The 18,877-nt window shown below is 40.9% G+C and overlaps 1 protein-coding gene across 1 annotated transcript; it reads right to left on the minus strand.

The window, feature by feature from the left end:
• Positions 1-5,292: 5,292 nt before the first annotated feature.
• OR9A2 (olfactory receptor family 9 subfamily A member 2) lies at positions 5,293-6,236 on the minus strand. The gene is given in 2 exon segments (XM_014787792.2): positions 5,293-5,810; positions 5,813-6,236. Coding segments are annotated over 2 exon segments (942 nt in total).
• Positions 6,237-18,877: the final 12,641 nt, after the last annotated feature.

Genomic DNA, 18,877 nt, shown 5'->3' on the forward strand with positions numbered 1-18,877 from the left:
GAAGTTCTTCTTACTAAAAGCAAATGGCCCCAGAAAGTAATTAGAGTCCACACACGCACACACACACACAAAGTGTTAATGATTGTACAGAATTACAAAAGTAATTCTGTAATTATAAAAGACAGTATAAATGCATATTTCTTCTCCTGCCTTCCATTAACTGATTTATTTATTTATTTATTTATTTATTTATTTATTTTTGTGAGGATGATCAGCCCTGAGCTAACATCCATACTAATCCTCCTCTTTTTGCTGAGGAAGACTGGCTCTGAGCTAACATCTATTGCCAATCCTCCTCCTTTTTTTTTCCCCAAAGCCCCAGTAGATAGTTGTATGTCATAGTTGCACATCCTTCTAGTTGCTGTATGTGGGACGCGGCCTCAGCATGGCTGGAGAAGCAGTGTGCCGGTGCGTGCCCAGGATCCAAACCCGGGCTGCCAGTAGCAGAGTGTGCGCACTTAACTGCTAAGCCATGGGGCCGGTCCCCATTAACTTATTTAAAAAGTAACCATATAAAACAGTAAGTATATAATTGTGCTGTTGAGTGGATAACATATAGCAATATAATATATTTGCTAATAACATCACAAATGATGTGGGTAGGTAGAAAGCTGTTTTGGAGAAAGGAAATGATACCAAATGGCAATTTGAATCTGAGGAAGAAATGAAGAGAACAAGAAAGGGTAAATAAGGTTAATATAAGAAATGCTATAAATATATGCTTGCTCTCCTTTCTTCTCCCAGCTTCTTTAAAAATTTTATAAAGAAATAATTGTAACAATGTGTTGTTGAGTTTGTAACTTTATAGATGCCATATGTATAATAATAACACAAAAGGGAATAAACAAATAGAGCTATATAGGATTAATATCTAACTCACATTGTTAGTATAAATCTGAAGTCAATTCTAAGTTAAGGTGTCTGTGGTAAGCCCTAGAGCATCCACTAAAAAAAATTACTTAAAAAAATGAAAAAATCAATGAAGGTTTCAAAATGTTATACTAGAAAATATTCACTTGATGCAAAAGTAATATGATTAATATTACAAACATATAATACCATATATATGATTATAATATCATAGTCATATAATATAATCATAATAATCTGATTAATGTTAAATGATGCAGTGGAAATGTGGACAACATGCATAAACAAGGAGGAATTTCAGCAGAGAGATAAAAACTATAAGAAAGAATCAAGTGAAAATGTTATAAATACAAAAACATTGTAGGAGGGGTGAGGAATTCCTTTCATGGGCTCATCAGTACACTCAACACAGAAGAAAGAATTAGCAAATTTGAAAATAGGCCATCATATACAGTTCATGTTTACTAATTTTGCTACAATCTAATTATTTGGGCCATAATATTTTATATTCCCCTCAGAAATGGATAAAAGCTCCTATTCTCCAGCATTCACATCAACACTTAGTATTCCCAGTGTTTCACTTTTTTCCCATTTGATGGATATGATACGGTTGGTGGCAAAGTAAACTTTGACAAATTACTTAACCTCCTTTCTCGTCTGTTAAATGGATGTAATACTACTTACCTCACAGGTTATTGCCAGGATTGAATAAAAATATATAGAAATTATTAAGTACTCCTGCTAAGTACCTACAATCAATACTTGTTCCCTTGCTCCTACATGCTTCCCAAGCATTATCAAAGTTTCCTGCACACAGTAAGTATTCAATATATAAAAATCAATTAAATGATATAAAAGTTATATGCAGTGTCTTTACTGAAAAAACTTTGCTGATGTTCACAGAACAAAATAATAAAGAGCTTAAGAGCAAACTTTGGAGTCAGGTGAACCTCAGTCATATTGTAGCTCTGTTTAGTTTTGAGAATTATTATCAATATTAATAAAACATGAAAGATATTTCAATTAGGCACAAAGAAAATAAATATGTGTGGTGGCTATCCAGACGACATAGGAGTTTTAATTACATGTTACTCCGTTCTTATTCCTTATATCCTAATAAGGAACATTAGTATAAAACAGAAAATTTAATATTTTAATTTATATCCTATACATCCATATCTATGCATCATTAAGTATGGATATAGAGTAATATCTATAGAAAATAAAACAGAAAATGCGAATGTCTTATAAGAGATATGTAACAGATATTATCTGGGTAAACATCTAACTTTCACCCAGGAACATTTCCAGAAGAGAGACAGTTAAAAATTTTCTTGGTTGGAAGCATTCTCTCTAGTTTTGTTTTGTTTTTACTATGAGCATATAACTAAGAATACAAAGTACATGTTAACAGAGGCCAATGTTTAAATTAAGGAAAAATTGCAACACATTCGGTCTGACATACCTCAAAGTATACCTAAGACTTATTTTCTAGTGTGGTAATTACATGTGAATAAGGAGTTCAAATAAAGTTCTATAATTAGTATTTCTCTTTTAGATATCTGTATTGATTATCTCTGTGCTCAGCTGTGAGGAACAGAGAGAAAAAATAGAGCAAGAAGCTATTGAGGTTCCATGGTGAATATATAGTAGTGGGGGGAGGGCATGAGGCATCTCATTCCACTTTTATATAGGAGACGCTTGCAGTTTGGGAAATTAGAGCCCCCAGTGATGGACATATCTGTCTCCTACCTCCCAGTGTGAAGATGGAGCAGGCCTTCTGGTTGAGAATAAGCTTGGCTTGCTGGGCAGGGGTAGAGTGATAGTGTTATGGACTAAATGTTTGTGTCCCCTCAAAATTCATGTGTTGAAGACTTAGCTCCCAGTGCAGCTGCATTTGGACATGGGGCCTCTAAGGAAGTAATTAAGGTTAAAAATGAGGTCATTAGGATGAGGTCTTGATCAAATAAGATTAGTGTCCTTATAAGAAGAGACACCAGAGCTCACTTGCTCGCCGTCTCTCCCCACACACACACAGCAAGGAAAGGCCATGTGAGGACATAGAGAGAATGTGGCCATTTATAAGCCATGAAGAGAGCTCTCATTAACTATCCAGAACCTTTGTCTTGGGCTTCTCAGCCTCTAGAACTGTCAAAAATAAAATTCTGTTGTTTAAGCCATCCAGTCTGTGGGGTTTTGTTATGGCAGCCCAAGCAGACTAATATAACAGTAACCTTCCTTCATTCAGAATCAAAGACCAAACAGGAAAACCTGGGCATTTGTACAAGAGATGTTTCATGCCCTATCACTAGCCCCTTGACCTGGAACTCTCCTTCTCTTCTCATATCCTAGAGCATTCAGAGAGGCAGTTTGGGACATTTCATCACTTAAAGTACAGGAGAGAGGGCCGGCCCCGTGGCTTGGTGGTTAAGTGAGCGCGCTCCACTGCTGGCGACCCGGGTTCGGATCCCAGGCTTGCACCGACGCGCTGCTTCTCCGGCCATGCTGAGGCCGCGTCCCACATACAGCAACTAGAAGGATGTGCAGCTGTGACACACAACTATCTACTGGGGCTTTGGGGGGAAAAATAAATAAATAAAATCTTTAAAAAAAAAAAAAAAAAGTACAGGAGAGGAATGAAAATGTTGGTGGAGGAGGAGGGCAGTAATAGGAATGTGTTAACGGTGAGAGGTCAGAGGCTTGACGTACAAAGAAATGAGGGGAAGAGGAAGAAGGAGAAAGAGAAACACATGACAACTGGAGCACAAAGAGAGAGAGGAAGAAGAAACAGGAAAGCTGGTGGATGAACAAGGGCCAGCAAGGCAGGGAGCAAGAGGCGTGTGTGATGACACGTTGAAGAACAAAAGAAACTGTTGATGAGGGCAGTGAGGCTCTCTCTTCTGTCCTCCTAATTTATGTCAACCAGCCTAGTGACAGCTTAGGCTGTATAAAGCCCTTGTGGAAATTGAAAAAAGGCACCCTCTCTGGGTTAGTGAATTAGAAAAATGATATTCTTGAAGTGAGAACAGACCTCCTGAAGTGAGCTTATAGAGCAGAGGTACCTTTGTGTCAGCCTTCAACTCTTTCCAGCCAGTGCAGTCCCATTAGGTCTCATTGATTGGCTGGCAGATCTTGGGCTGGGTTTAAAGTCCCACTCACCACCTCATCTTGTGCCCATATGCAGGGCTAACAACTCAATCATACGTGGTGGCCCGGCCTCTCCTCACCAGGCAGGAAGGCATCTTCACACATCACCCATTGAACCCTAAGTATCCCCATCAACCCACTGCTGGGCAGCCCAATTTCCCCACCCACTTCAGGGCTGGCAGGATGTGCTGAGTGCTATCATTTATGTAAACTCCTTCCTTCAAAGCCCTTCCTCCAATATTATGAAATTCCTACAATTCCATTGCCAAACAGCCATGAGCTGGAATTGCTGAGGACTGGTAGTTAAGAGGGTAACTTCTCATTTTTTAATTCTGCTCACAGGAGAGGTCTATGGAAAGGTACAGAGACACTAGGATTTGAGAGACAAAGACATAACAGGTACTATGAGGCCTGAAGTCTGGGTCTGGGAGCAATCTGACCAGAAATTTTTGCTTTAAGCAGGTGTAACACACAGGATGCTCTCTCTAGATTTAATCATTCAAATATTTTTTGTCTCTATCCTCGTACACACCACAAAGAGAAGAGGTTTCAGCAATACGCTGAAGTTTAGCAAAAGAAACTTTTTGCCCATTCTATTCCCAAATATTTTCATCTTTTTTATATCACAAAGATTTGCTGAATGAGGGCATTCCAATCCCCACATCATCACTCTAGATTGCATGTGTGGCAAAACGTATATACACTATATTTCCTTTGCAGCAGCAATGGGGCCAGGATGACATGATAGAGAACCAGAGAAAAGAGAACCATAGGATATTTAAAATGCATATGGTCATCTTGTCAAAAAATTGCACAAAAATATAGGAAAAGACCCAGCAACAGTTGACAAAGAAACAAAATGAGCATCTCTCCTTTGCACTCTGATTTTGCCATCTATCTCACCTTACCTCCCTCCTCACTTCCTTCCTCCCCCAGGAATGCATTTTCAGAAATGGATCGGAAGCAAATGAATTGAGCTAATAGAAGTTTTACAAAAATGCATCTGTTTCTTCTTCTAGTTTCTCCCGCATCACAAGGATATTCTCCTTTGAGTTCAACAGTGGAAGCAAGCAGAAACTAAGGCTATGAGATTTTGGCGGGCAGAGAATGGGTGTCATTTTTACCTGACTTGTCTACTTCCAAGGCCAGATCAGGAATGGTACACATAATTGATTTTTGTATGAATAATCATGGTAAGAGAGGACTTGAAGTTTCATAGGTTACTGAATAATCCATAGTGAGGACCATACCACCTAAAACTGACTGAGAGAAGAGTTATTCCTTGAGGAGTTGACAGCAGCATTTCATACTATCTCGAAGGGCCTCTTTGACTTTGTCATTCCGGAGCGTGAAGATGAAAGGGTTCAGGAAAGGAGTCAACACAGAAATCAGCAGGGAAACTATCTTATTGTACTCAGCTGCCTGAGTTTGCTTGGGTTTCACATAGAGGAACAGGCAGCTGCCATAGCCGATCACAACAAAGGTGAAATGGGAGGCACACGTAGAGAAGGCTTTCCTGTGGCCAGAGGCTGAGGCGATCTAAAGGATGGTGGAGATGATGTAGATGTAGGAGACAATTGTCGGGGCCAGAGAACCAATGATAATGACAATAGCCATTAAAAAAAGGACAAACTCTGTGAAAAGAGTGTCACCACAGGACAGTTTGAGCAGTTGCCCTCGGTCACAGTAAAAGTGATCTAACAAATTTGATTTGCAGAAACTAAACTGAAATGTGGCATAGACTGGCCAGATTTCAGAAAGAAACCCAAATACCCATGACACCATTACCCCCAGAAGCAGGTGTGGCTGTTCATAATGATGTTGTACTTCAGAGGGTTACAGACTGCTACGTAACGGTCCACAGCCATTGCTCCCAGTAACGCAAACTCTGTGGTCCCCACAGCAAGGTACAGGAAGAGCTGGGCAACACATGCAGGCAGAGATATTGTCTGCATCCCAGAAAGCAGCAACCCCCAAAGCATCACAGGGATGATAATGGATGTGATCAGGATCTCCGAGGCAGAGAGGTGGCCAAGGAAGAAATACATGGGGGACTGCAGACGTTTGTCAACACAGACAATCATGATGATGACCATGTTCCCCATTAATGTCACCAAATAGAGGAAAAAGAATATAGCAAAAAGAATGTGATGTAGTTCTTGGGACCCAGGGAAGCCTAGGAGGCAGAATTCAGTGGCCCTGGAGTGGTTGACCATCATGTAGTCTTCTTTCTGCTCCTTATGAAACCTAGAGATCAGAAGAGAGGTAACACTGCTCCACATGGTCCTGCTCTCAAGAGAGAAGGAAGACAGATTAGGATGAGGAACTATTTTCAACATGATGATTGGGTGAAATGCACCTACTGCCATGCTCTGCATAAAGTCACACCTAAATGTTCTCACCTCAAATGTAGCTCAAGGCTAGCTGCCTGGAATGGGTGACAACACTTTCTTCTCTACTGGTGTGAAGACAACCTTCCTTGTCTTTTTTCCCCCACTGGACACGCCTTCTCACAGGGAACAGAGGTTAAGATCTTGTGAAATGGCCAATTTTAAAGCTGAGCCCATTAGCCCCTTCAGTCCTGGGATTGTCTTACTGCCTCTTAGCTTAACTGTACCAGATAACGTCATGGTATTCTAGATGATGTTCAAAGCATGGAACTTTGAACTGCGGCCTTCATCCATACTGGTACTACATAAACCCACCTTAAGGCCAGCAGAAAAGAAGCATGGGGTCTAAGACCAACATCTCTACTTTCTCCAGATTTTAAAACCTCTGTATTACAGAGCAGCAAGATCTGCCAGTGAGAACTCGGGAGCTTAGGACAATTTCCCAGAGCAGATTCTTTCCTCTCTAACTCCATTTTCTTTCCAAAGTCTTGGGAGGAAGGAAAGACGACACCTGGCACTGACAAGGACAGATCTGAGGCTGTCATCTGCATAGGATGCCTGAATCTCTGCCCCTCACTTCATCTATCTCATTTTCAAATGTCGTCTCCTCAGAGGACTCTCTCCAATCACCCAACCTAAAACAGGAAAGACCTGCTCATTCTTGAACTTTAGTTGTCTTTGTAGCACTTGTTTGTTTATTTCACTCCTTCATTTAACATGAAACTAATGTAGCAGTGAACAGAACAAACAAAATCCCTTCCCTGTGGAGCTTATATTCAAGAAGAGAGTTGAGAGTAGACTGTACACAAGACAAGAAAGTAAAATATATGAGATGTAGTTCACCAATCATGCCATAGAAAAAATAAAGCAAGGAAGAGAGAAAAGTAATTCTATTTATTCATTCTTCATCTATGACATTAGAATATAAAATCCATGATGGCAAGGACATTTTTCTGTATATATGTATAAAATATCATTGTGTCAAATAAGTAGTGCTGGAAATTTTTGTTAGGTGATGGATGTGTGGATGTATGATATGTGATTAAGTAGTACTTGGTCCTGGTCAAACTAATTAGACCATATCCCCCAACCTGCTCTTCTAGCTTTCCCTTCCTGCCTCACGTTACCATTTTCCCTTCCTCCCTTCTCTTCCTAATGCAATCTACTCAATATCTCTGTGGTTCTTTTACTGATGGGCAAACAGGCTTCAAGGACAGAAGTGTTGGGAGAGTTCAGTGGTCTGCTTTCCCAAATCTCTGCATAAGCAGCATTAGATGAAGAAAACAAAAGAGAGGATCCTGACTACATCAGGGAGCTGGGCCTATCCCTAGCATTGGATCAGTGAAGAACTGTATCTGCTCTCTGCTGTGCAGGGGCCATTTGGAGATGAGCCCATCTGCTCTGCGGCTCCCCTAGCCCATTTCTCAGGCTCTAGGTGTCCTTGTTCTAGAAGACACCAAGCCCAGACCTTCCCAACCTGATCCTCTCCTACTCTTTCCATTGTAGAGGGGAACTCTGAGAAGACACTCACCTTTTGAAGAGGCTTCACTGCCAACTCTAATGCTCTCCAGGGCTCAGCCAAAGCTAATTCCTGTCTACATGGGGGTCAGAGCAACTTGCTGCTGTCTCCACTCATGGAGAAGAAGGAAACTGTTCTCGGGGAAGAGCTTAGGAGAAAGTCCAGAAATAAGAGTGTTGTGAGAGCTGAGTGTCTCTCTCTGTCCTTCCCTCCTGCTTCCCTCCTTCCCAAGGGGACTGAGTCACTGAGGTACGTGTTCTTAATTAGCCCAGGTTCAGGGTTTCCCTAAAAAAGCAGTCCAAGGAGAGTAGAACAAACTTCTAGTTAGTCTCGTTTTTGACCAATTAATTTTCAGAACTTTTTAAAGTTTTTTTTTAATCAGAAAAACCTAAAATCTTGCTAATCAGAGGCTTCTCAATACCAGGGCTGCCTTCTCCAAAGGCCCCAAGTCTAGTTTTCCAGAAGATTTCTCAAATTCTAAGCAGATCACCCTTTATGCCCTTCATCCTAGGCTCGGAATAGGATTCTCTTACCTATTTGGAGCCAAAATCAGCCCCAACTCCAAATAGAAGATACCACAATTGACCTCTAAAACATGCACCAATATCCAAAAAAGCCTGCCTCTTGGTCTCAGTCAAAGCCTTAACTTCACCAAAAATCCCCTACAAAGCCTGATTTCTCCTTCACTCATTTTACAGAGGCTCTTGCTCCTAATCTGTGGACCCTCCAGAACATTATAGAGAGGTTCAACACCTAAATCCAGCTCCGCTTTCTGGTATTGTCTCAGGTTTCCACTCTTCTGAACGTATGTGCAACTGTATGCATTCAAGCAAGATTCTTCTAGCCATTTACTTCTATGGCATGTCTCTGATTACCAGCTGGGTACTTCAAAGTTGGGAGAGCATAAGCACAGCCAAATGTAGGCAGTTAAATTCACAACCTAGAATAACCCACAAAATGTAAACTGGAAATCTGCTTGGAGCTGGAGTGAGAAAGAAAAAGTGAGAGTTACAAAACGCTCATCTGGATTTTAGATTTCATTTAACGTATACCTGTTAAATCTGAGAATGTCAGATGATGGAGCAGGGTATAAATTGGGAATAATTTTCCTTCTAATTCCTCAAATTTCCCAAACCCAACCAGACTGCCATATAATCTCAGAGATATTTTCTAAGCATATATCTGCTTAGTGGTTTAAACATAATGCTGTGAAAATTTGCTTTACAACCTTTTCTCTCTCACTTAACAGTATATATAAGATACCTTCTTGTATCAACGTATATTGCCCTACTTCTTTTTTTAACATTTTATTTTATTTTATTTTGTGAGGAAGATCAGCCCTGAGCTAACATCCATGCTAATCCTCCTCTTTTTGCTGAGGAAGACCGGCTCTGAGCTAACATCTATTGCCAATCCTCCTCCTTTTTTTCCCCTCAAAGCCCCAGTAGATAGTTATATGTCATAGTTGCACATCCTTCTTTTTTTTTTATTTCTTTTTTAAACTTTTTTTTTTTTTTTTTTTTTTTTTTTTAGATTTTATTTATTCATTTTTTCCCCCCAAAGCCCCAGTAGATAGTTGTATGTCGTAGGTTCACATCCTTCTAGTTGCTGTACGCGGGACTCGGCCCCGGGTTGGACGGAGATGTGGTGCCTCGGGGCGCACCCGGGATCCGAACCTGGGCTGCCAGCATCAGAGCGCGCGCACTTAACCGCCAAGCCACGGAGCCGGCCCTGCACATCCTTCTAATTGCCGTATGTGGGACGCGGCCTCAGCATGGCCGGAGAAGCAGTGCGTCAGTGCGCCCCAGGATCCGAACCCATGCCGCCAGTAGCAGAGCACGCGCACTTAACCACCAAGCCACGGGGCCAGCCCCCCGACTTCTTTTTTTTGCATAGTAATACATTATAAGGTGTCCTTTATTAGCTTTCCTCTCTATTGATCAATTTCGGTATTGTTTCCATTCTTTTATTATGAAGAATGATGCTCTAAATTTTCTTAGATATTTATAAGTCATTACACATTTCTATTCCTGGAATAAATCCCTAGAATTAGAATTTCTTGCTTAGAAGGTAGATATATTGAAGCTACTGTTTTTTATTGGTGTCAAGTTATACTCCAAAGATTTTGGATTGATTTGCATAACCGCTATGACTGTACAGTCATGCATTGCTTAATGACGGGGATACATTCTGAGAAACGAGGCAGTTTCTTCGTTGTGTGAACATCATAGAGTGTACTCACACAAACCTAGATGGTGTACTCTACTACACACACAGGCTATATGGTACAGTCTATTGCTCCTGGGCTTCAAACCTGTACAACCTGGTACCATACTGAATCCTTGGGGCAATTGTGACACAATGGTAAATATTTGAGTACCTAAACCTATCTAAATATAGAAATGGTACAGTAAAAATACGGCATAAAAGATAAAAAATGATAAACCTGTGTAGGGCACTTACATGAATGGAGCTTGCAGGCCTGGAAGTTGCTCTGGATGAGTCAGTGAGTGAGTGCTGATGAATGTGAAGGCCTAGGACATTACTGTAACTAGTGTAGACTTTATAAACACTGTATAAGTGTACGGTATACACTTATATTCTCTAAGCCTTCATTGATTTTATACAAAAACATTTTTCTTTCTTCAATACTAAGTTAACCTTACTTTGCTGTAAGTTTTTTACTTCGTAGACTTTTTAATTTCTTTTTTAACTTTTTGATTCTTTTGTAATAACTCTTAGCTTAAAAAACAAACACAAGGTACAGCTATACAACAAGATGTTTTTCTTTATATCCTTATTCTATTAACTTTTATCTATTTTTAATTTTTTTTTACTTTTTAAACTTTTTTGTTAGAAGCTAAGACACAAGCACATATATTAGCCTAGGCCTATATAGGCTCAGGATCATCAATATCACTGTCTTCAACTTCCACATCTTGTCCTACTGGAAGGTATTCGGTGGTAATAACATGCATGGACCTGTCATCTCCTATGATAACGATGATTTCTTCTGGAATACGTCCTGAAGGACCTGCCTGAGGATCTTCTTGAGGTGTCACTCTTTTCAGGAAAATGTCCATGGTGGTTTCTTTTTTCATCATTGATTTGCTTGTAAACAAATAATGCATCATGAACATTTCTCTCTATTCATGAAAACTTTTCGGTTTTGGGGTCCATTTTTCCACACTTTTGAAGGACCTTGTTGAAGTCTGTAAAAGCTTCTGCTAAACTTTTCACTGTGAATTTTCTTGAGGATTTTTCTTCTTGTTCTTCTTCTGTAGTTTCCTTTACTCTTGCCTCTTCTTCAGCTATGCATTCCTGTTCCAGTTCCAACAACTTCTCGTTAGTACATTCCTCAGGAAACACCTCTAGGAGCTCCTCAATGTCATCCCTACTCACATTCAAGTTAAAATTTTTTGCCATCTCAACCACAGCCACGGTGACTTTTTACAATCTCCTAATCCTTGGAAAATCCTTTGAAGTCATGGATGAACCTCTTGAGTATCTTCTGCCAGATGCCATTCAAAGCCCCTTTGTGACATCACCCCAAGCCCAAGCAAGGTTTTTCATGCAATCAAAGATGTTGCAATCCTTCCAAAAGTGCATGTATCATGTCTTTACAGTGTCTTCCTCAGTTGCAGCAATAGCCTGGGCAAAGGTATTCCTCAGGTAGTAGGCCTTAAAAGCTGCTATAACTCCTTGATACATTGGTTGGATCAAAGAGGTGGTGTTTGCAGGAAGAAATACTGCTTCGATATTGGGATGAAGATCACCAATAAACGGAAGATGTCCAGGAGCATTATCAACAATAAGCACAGTCTTGAAAGGCATGTTATTCTTCATACACTACTTCTCCATTTTGCTGGCATAACCATTCAGGAGGGCACCTTGGAAGAGGAGCTGGGTCATACATGACTTCTATTGCTCCTGTAGTACACTGGCAGTGTGTGCTTACTGATATGCTTGAAGGCCTTGGGGTTCTCACTGGGCTAGATCACAAGGGCTTTCAAATCATACCCCACAACATTGCCTCCAAGCAAGGCTGTTATCCTGTCTTTAAAAGCCTTGAAACCTGGCATTGACTTGGCCTCCTTATGGGTGAAAGTTCTTTCAGGCATCCATTTCCAAAATAGGGAGGTTTCATCCATATTGAATATTTGCTCTGGCAAGTAATTTTCCTCCACATTCAGCTAATTTAGAGTTTCCAGAAATTCTTCAGCTGCCTTCACATCAGCACTCAAACACTCACCACTCGCTTTCGTATTATGTAATGAACAACGATTCTTGAATCATTTAATCTACCCAGAGATAGCAGTAAATTCAACATTGTAGTTGGGTCCAGTATTTTCTTTCAACAGCACAAGCAAACTTTTTGCTTTGGCTGTGATTATCACAGTGCTGAGAGGGATATGTTTCTGTGTCTGGTCTTCAATCCAGGTCATTAGACGTTTCTCCATGTCTGATATAGGCCCTTCTTAGATTTTTGCTAATCTCATTACCTTAAATGAAGCAGATCATTTAACAGCTTTCCTCGCTTTGTTCTGGTTCTTCAAGATTATAGGTATGGTGGAATGGGACATGCCTGGCTGGCAAGCAGTAACCATCACTGATTTCCTATCTTCATACCCCTTAATCATTTTTAACTCTGTTTCCAGGTCAATCACTTGGCATGGCCTCTTACTGGCATGACCTTTTGTACACTAAGGTCCGTGAACAAAACAAACAAGATTAAATCCTCGGAGACTTCTTTTTTAACATTGGAAAGCTGACTCTACGATTTATATGCAAATTTGAAGGACCTAGACTAGCCAAAATAATTTTGACAAAGAAGAATAAACCTGGGGGACTCACAATATCTTATTTAAAGACTTGCTACAAAGCTACAGGATTCAAGATAGCATGTTATTGACATAGTACCATGAAGATCAATGGACATATAGACCAGTAAAATAGAATAGAGAATTCAGACACATACCCAAACATATATCTTCGATTGATTTTAACCACATTAAGTATTGGTGAAGAAGTGGAGCATCTGGAACACTCATACATTGCTGGTGGGAAAGTACAATGATATAAATAACAGAAGTTAAAAATACACTTACCTTACAAACCTACAATTCCACCTTAGATATTTTTTCAAGGTAAATGAAAATGTATATCCACCAGACTTGTTTATGAATGTTAATAGCAGTTTTAGTCACACTAAATGGCAAATAACCCAAATGACAATCACTAAGTGAATGGATAAATAAATGGGTACATCCATATAGCAGAATACTACTCTGCAAGAGAAAGGAATGAAGTATTGATAGGTGCATCATCATGGATAAGTCTCCACAAGGCTATATTAAGCAAAACAACCCAGACATAAAGTCGCTACTTTAATATCCCCTTAATAAACTCAAGAAATGAAAAGTCTACTCTATAGTAACAGAAAGTAGCCTGAGGCTGGGAATGGGGTAGACACTGACTTGAAAGGAGCACAAAGAAACCTCTTGGGTGATGAACATGTTTGAGAATTTGGTTGTCGTGGTGACTAGATGAGTGTTTAAATTTGTTAAAACTCATTGAAACACACTTAAAATGCTGCATTTGTTGTTTAAAAATTAACTTTAATAAAGTTGAAAATATGTTTTTAAAAATTAATTCAAAATATATAACACAGAATAGAGCTCACCATTGGGAGCCTGATGGGGAGAGGAATGAGATAAGGTCAGGTGACGGCTACAGATGACATTGGGGTGAATTAGAAGGCTCATGGATTAAGTGAGTAATCAGGATGTGGCTGTGGGATGGGGGTGGGGATGGGGGAGCTAATAACAACACAGGAGAAGGAGAGGGTTTAAGTAACCTTAACAGATGTCACAGTGTGACAAGTAACTCCCAGACCTTTCCCCAAACAGATGTCTCTTTGGCCAAGTTCTCCCAAAATGTTCTTGAGTAACTTTCTGTAAACACCTCTTAAGGGAATAGAAACTTTTCTTTGTCAAAAGGAACACAGATACCTCCTACCGGTAGAGCTTACAACATTGAGAGCACAATTTAAAGTGTACATTTATGGTGAAAGAGAAAAGATCTCAAGATAGTGTAAGATCATGGATAAACAATTGATATTGGAAGCAGGAACCTGTATGATAATCCCTTTTCATACCTATTAGCTATGTTACATTCAGTGTGAGTGTTCAGTCCTCTGGCTTTGGTTTTCTTATCTGAAATATCAGGACATTGATATAAATGATGTCTAAGTTTTTCTTTCATCTCTACATTGCCCAAAGCGAAGGAGCGAGGAGCAGAAATGGAGCTGGTCCTAGAATCTTCTTAAAGGTGCTCTGAGCCTCTCAGCCTCCCACTGAGGCTCTCCACTCATGATCTTTTGTCATAGAACCCCTCTGCAAAGCTAACATTTTTGTCAGACTCAACTCTTTCCAGGTAACATTATAGGTCACACCAGATTCAGTACCTAAACTTAGCATAGACTACTGGATTTTACAGGTGGGTAAAGCTCAAGGCCAAAGCTCGGCCAAAGCTCAAGGCCATTTCATGTCTGTATCTGGCTTTCCTATGTGAGCACATGGGGACCCAGGAAAGAGAAGTCATTATGGTCCAGAGAAAGTAAAAGTTATTTTGATGACCTAGTCAACTAGTCAGGGTAATAACCCCAAGAGTCTAGGCCCTGTCCACACAAGAGGAAATGAGAAGAGATAATCCTTACCTGCCTGCCACCAAAGCCTCCTAATTCACCTTCACGTCTGCCCTAACTTCCCTTTTCTATTCTGTTCTCCCTGTAGCAGTCTGAGTCATCATTTAAGACACAGATTGGATCAGGTCTCTCCCCTGATTAAAACGCTTTCACTGCCCTTTAGTCAAAGCCCCAGGTCCTGTAAGATCCTGCATGATTTCTAGAAATGCTTTTCTCTAATGTCATCTTGTGTTACTCATCCTTCACCTCATGATATCAAGAAACACTGACATTCTTCTAGTTCTTTCAGAGGCTTTAGCGCAAGCTGCTCCATCTCTTAGAGTGCTCCTCCCATTCCCCACCCAGTCACCTAGTTAATGTCAGGTATCAGTTCATGATCACTTTCTTGTAGAGGTTTTTCCCAACCTCCTCAGACTGTTCAGGTTCCCTGCCAGGTGCTCTCCAAATATCCTTGTAGTAGAAGCTCTGTGCATTGCCCAGACCCCCCCTTCAGGACCAGGTACTCATTCCCCCAGCCCACATCTGATGCTATCCCCATAAATTGCCCTCAGTCAAAGATAAATGCCTCCCCAAGATTAAAGCCCTTCCTCCATAGCAGCCTGTCCCCAATGGCCTGTTGATGCAGAAGTGCAAATACCCAGCCCCTGTGTTTTAATCAGGGGCACAATTCAAGACAACTCTAAAAAGCCATCCTAGCTTCAGAGCTCCCTGTGGGATTGAAGTCCTTGTTGCAACTTCCTCACAGCTGTATATTCCAATTACTTATAAGAGCTAAGTTTATTTCTCACTCATGCTACATGTCCATCATTGGCCAGGGAGTAGACCTTGCTCATTATTTTCCCTCAGGGACTCAGATGAATAGAAGCTCCATTTTTTTTTAAAAAACAGTTTTATTTATTTATTTATTTATTTTGTGTGTGAGGAAGATCAGCCCTGAACTAACATCCATGCTAATCCTCCTCTTTTTGCTGAGGAAGACCAGCTTGGAGCTAACATCTATTGCCAATCCTCCTTTTTTTTCCCCCAAAGCCCCAGTAGATAGTTGTATGTCATAGTTGCACAGCCTTCTAGTTGCTGTATGTGGGACGCGGCCTCAGCATGGCCAGAGAAGCAGTGCGTTGGTTCGCGCACAGGATCCGAACCCGGGCCACCAGCAGCAGAGTGCGTGCACTTAACAGCTAAGCCATGGGGCCGGCCCAGAAGCTCCATTTTAACACATTCTTTCGTGATCACAAATACAGGCAAAGAGAGTTTGGTGAATCAAATGCTGGCTCTTAAGGCTTCTGCTAAGAAGTGATTCATGTTCCTTCCACTCACATCTCACTGCCTAAGCAACTCATCTGGCCACCCCTGAGTTCAATTAAGCAAAAATATATAGCATTCCCACCAGGAGAGCCAGCTCCGGGAAAGACAACTAATATGAGTGAACAATAATTGTCCATTATAGGTGTTTTTTTTTTTAATTTAGACTTTTTCTCTTTCTCATGAATTTTAGGTTTAGCTTGTCAAATAATTTGATTTTAGTTAGGTAGTTTCTGTCACTGCCAAGCTATAGAATAAGATATTTGAAAATAGTCATTGAATTACTATTCTTGGTCTGATGTAGAGGAAAAGGCCAGTCTGTAAAGTTCATGAAATCAGAGCCCATTTAGGCCTGTGTCAAACTTCAATCTTGGCCCTCAACATGTGATGACCTAGAGACATTTGGAAGTCACTTAAGCTCTCTGGGATTCTATATTCTTATCTTAAAAATGAGCATGGGGCCGGACCCATGGCTTAGTGGTTAAGTGCGCATGCTCTGCTACTGGCAGCCTGGGTTCGGATCCCGGGTGCACACCGACACACCGCTTCTCCAGCCATGCTGAGGCCGCGTCCTGCATACAGCAACTAGAAGGATGTGCAACTATGACATGCAACTATCTACTGGGGCTTTGGGACGGGGGGGAAGAAAAAAGAGGAGAATTGGCAATAGATGTTAGTTCAGAGCCTGTCTTCCTCAGCAAAAAAAAAAAAAAAAAGAGGAGGATTAGCATGGATGTTAGCTCAGGGCCGATCTTCCTCACAAAAAATAAATAAATAAATAAATAAATAAATAAATAAATAAATAAATAAAATGAGCACAATAATGCCCCTATAATAATGGGGGGAGGAGTTGTTATAAGGTAGAAACAGAAAAGGAAGTGAACAGCAAGAAGATAAAACAGAGCCAAAGGGGGAGGGAGAATGTGCAGGAGACATGGATTACAGGATGGGGGAATGGGAAAAAAACACATAGAAGGAATCAATGGCCAAGGTTCTGTTCAGCCTCTTCCTCTGATCTCTCATCTCTCCCTCACTAGCCTAGCGCAGCACCTTCCACTTCAGAGACATTGGGTGAATTAGGAAAAAGCTCCTCCTGAGCTGATGTAGTTGGGAAGAGGAAGGCTTGACAAATAAAGTATATACTTCTACCTCAAATATTTGCCCCTCCATTAAGTAGATGCAGCTCCTAACCAGAGCCCACAGTTGGGCTAGGGAGTCACAGCAGGCTTTCAGGCCCCATGCATCCCCTCAGTCAGCACCTTTTTGGAATCTATAAGCCATACAACTGTACTAAGCCCAACCCTGATCCACTACTAGGCAAGTACCTTCTTGCTAGACTCTTCAGTTCTCCAGGTGACCCACATCAACCCTCAGGAAAGTTCCATTTCTTGCCCATTTCCAGCCTGCAGCCTACAGGTATTATCACATATGAGAATACCTTTGTCCAATCTGGAAATCCAACAGCTACATATTCCTGAGCATTAGCAGGCAGCCAGCCCACCCTCTGAATTCTTAGTGAGTCAGAGTTGAGGAGGTAACTTCCCACTCTCTAAACTCTGCCAGAGGTGAAAATCTATAGGGATGTGTTGAGAGATAAGTGGAGGTTGGGGTCAGGGAAACGAGAGGGTATAGGGAATCAGAGAAGTAATATGGAGCTTTGGGAGGCAGAGGGCATCATGAAAACAGAGGATTCCTGCAGCATTTAAAGAAAAATAATCCAGCACCCAGAGTTGCTCATTTAATCCTTCCTTGTCTCCTTCCTTCACCAACAACATAAATGAGAGGTGAGTTAAGCAGTTCCCTAAAATTTGGCCACAGGTACTTCTGCTCCTACCACCAAACATTTTCATTCTGTCCATCCATTCCCCTCCCAACCATGTAGCTCGCATGCCACTCCCAGTTGGGTTTATGACAAAATGTAGAGAAAACGGAGATGCTTTGCAGCAGCAATAGGGCCAAGATGAAATGTGGCAGATTGCATTTCTGACTTCGTGGCAGGCATAGTGTGAATAAAGAGATTGAGTCTGATGGCACAAATTAGCATATCAAGATATTCCAAAGGATGATAGGGCAGAATCTGAGCAGAGGTGCCGCGATTTTTATTGCGGTCCCTAGATACTTCCTTCCTCCCCTAGAAATTCCTATTCAGAGATAGTTATGGTAGAATCTAACTCCCTCTGGGAACACATACATCCTCTCTCTTAAGCTCCTCTCCTAATTTAAGCATTTTCTTCTTACAGATTTTCAAAGACATAACAACAGGGGCCAGCCTGGTGGCATAGCAGTTAAGTTCACGCACTCTGCTTCGCAGGCCAAAGGTTCGCAGATTCGGATCCTGGGCGTGGACCAATGCACGGCATGTTGAGTCATGCAGTGGTGGCGTCCCATATAAAGTAGATGAAGATGGGCACGGGTGTTAGCCCAGGGCCAGTCTTCATCAGCAAGAAGAGGAGGATTGGCAACTTATGTTAGCTCAGGGCTAATCTTCCTCACACACACGAAAAATCACAATAATAACAATTTCACCACAAAACAATCAAAACAAGAAGTAGCTTAAATTATCAGTAACTGATGATGAGATGTGTTTTATTTTTGTGCATATCTTGCCCACTTCCAAGAGTCTGAGTGTGAGGATTATATATTATTTGATGATGAAAATAAATATGTTTTAACTTAGATATTAGTTAGTACTTTCCAGATTATTTTAGAATCCTCGACAAGGACTGTCCCACCTAAAACTGATTTGGGTCAGAGCTAATTGACAGCAGCATTTCACACCACCCTAAAGGGCATCCTAAACGCCACAAAGAGATTGATGAACTCTGTGAAAAGATGGAGAGGTGACTGAGGAAGAAATCTATGGGACAATGCAGACTTCATCAACTCATACAGCCAAGAGAATGACTGTATTGTCCATTGATCTAATCAAGTAAAGGAAGATGA

This window comes from Ceratotherium simum, chromosome 1 (assembly GCF_057802395.1).
Source record: "Ceratotherium simum simum isolate JZ-2026a chromosome 1, ASM5780239v1, whole genome shotgun sequence".
In the NCBI taxonomy this organism is placed as follows: Eukaryota; Metazoa; Chordata; class Mammalia; order Perissodactyla; family Rhinocerotidae; genus Ceratotherium; species Ceratotherium simum.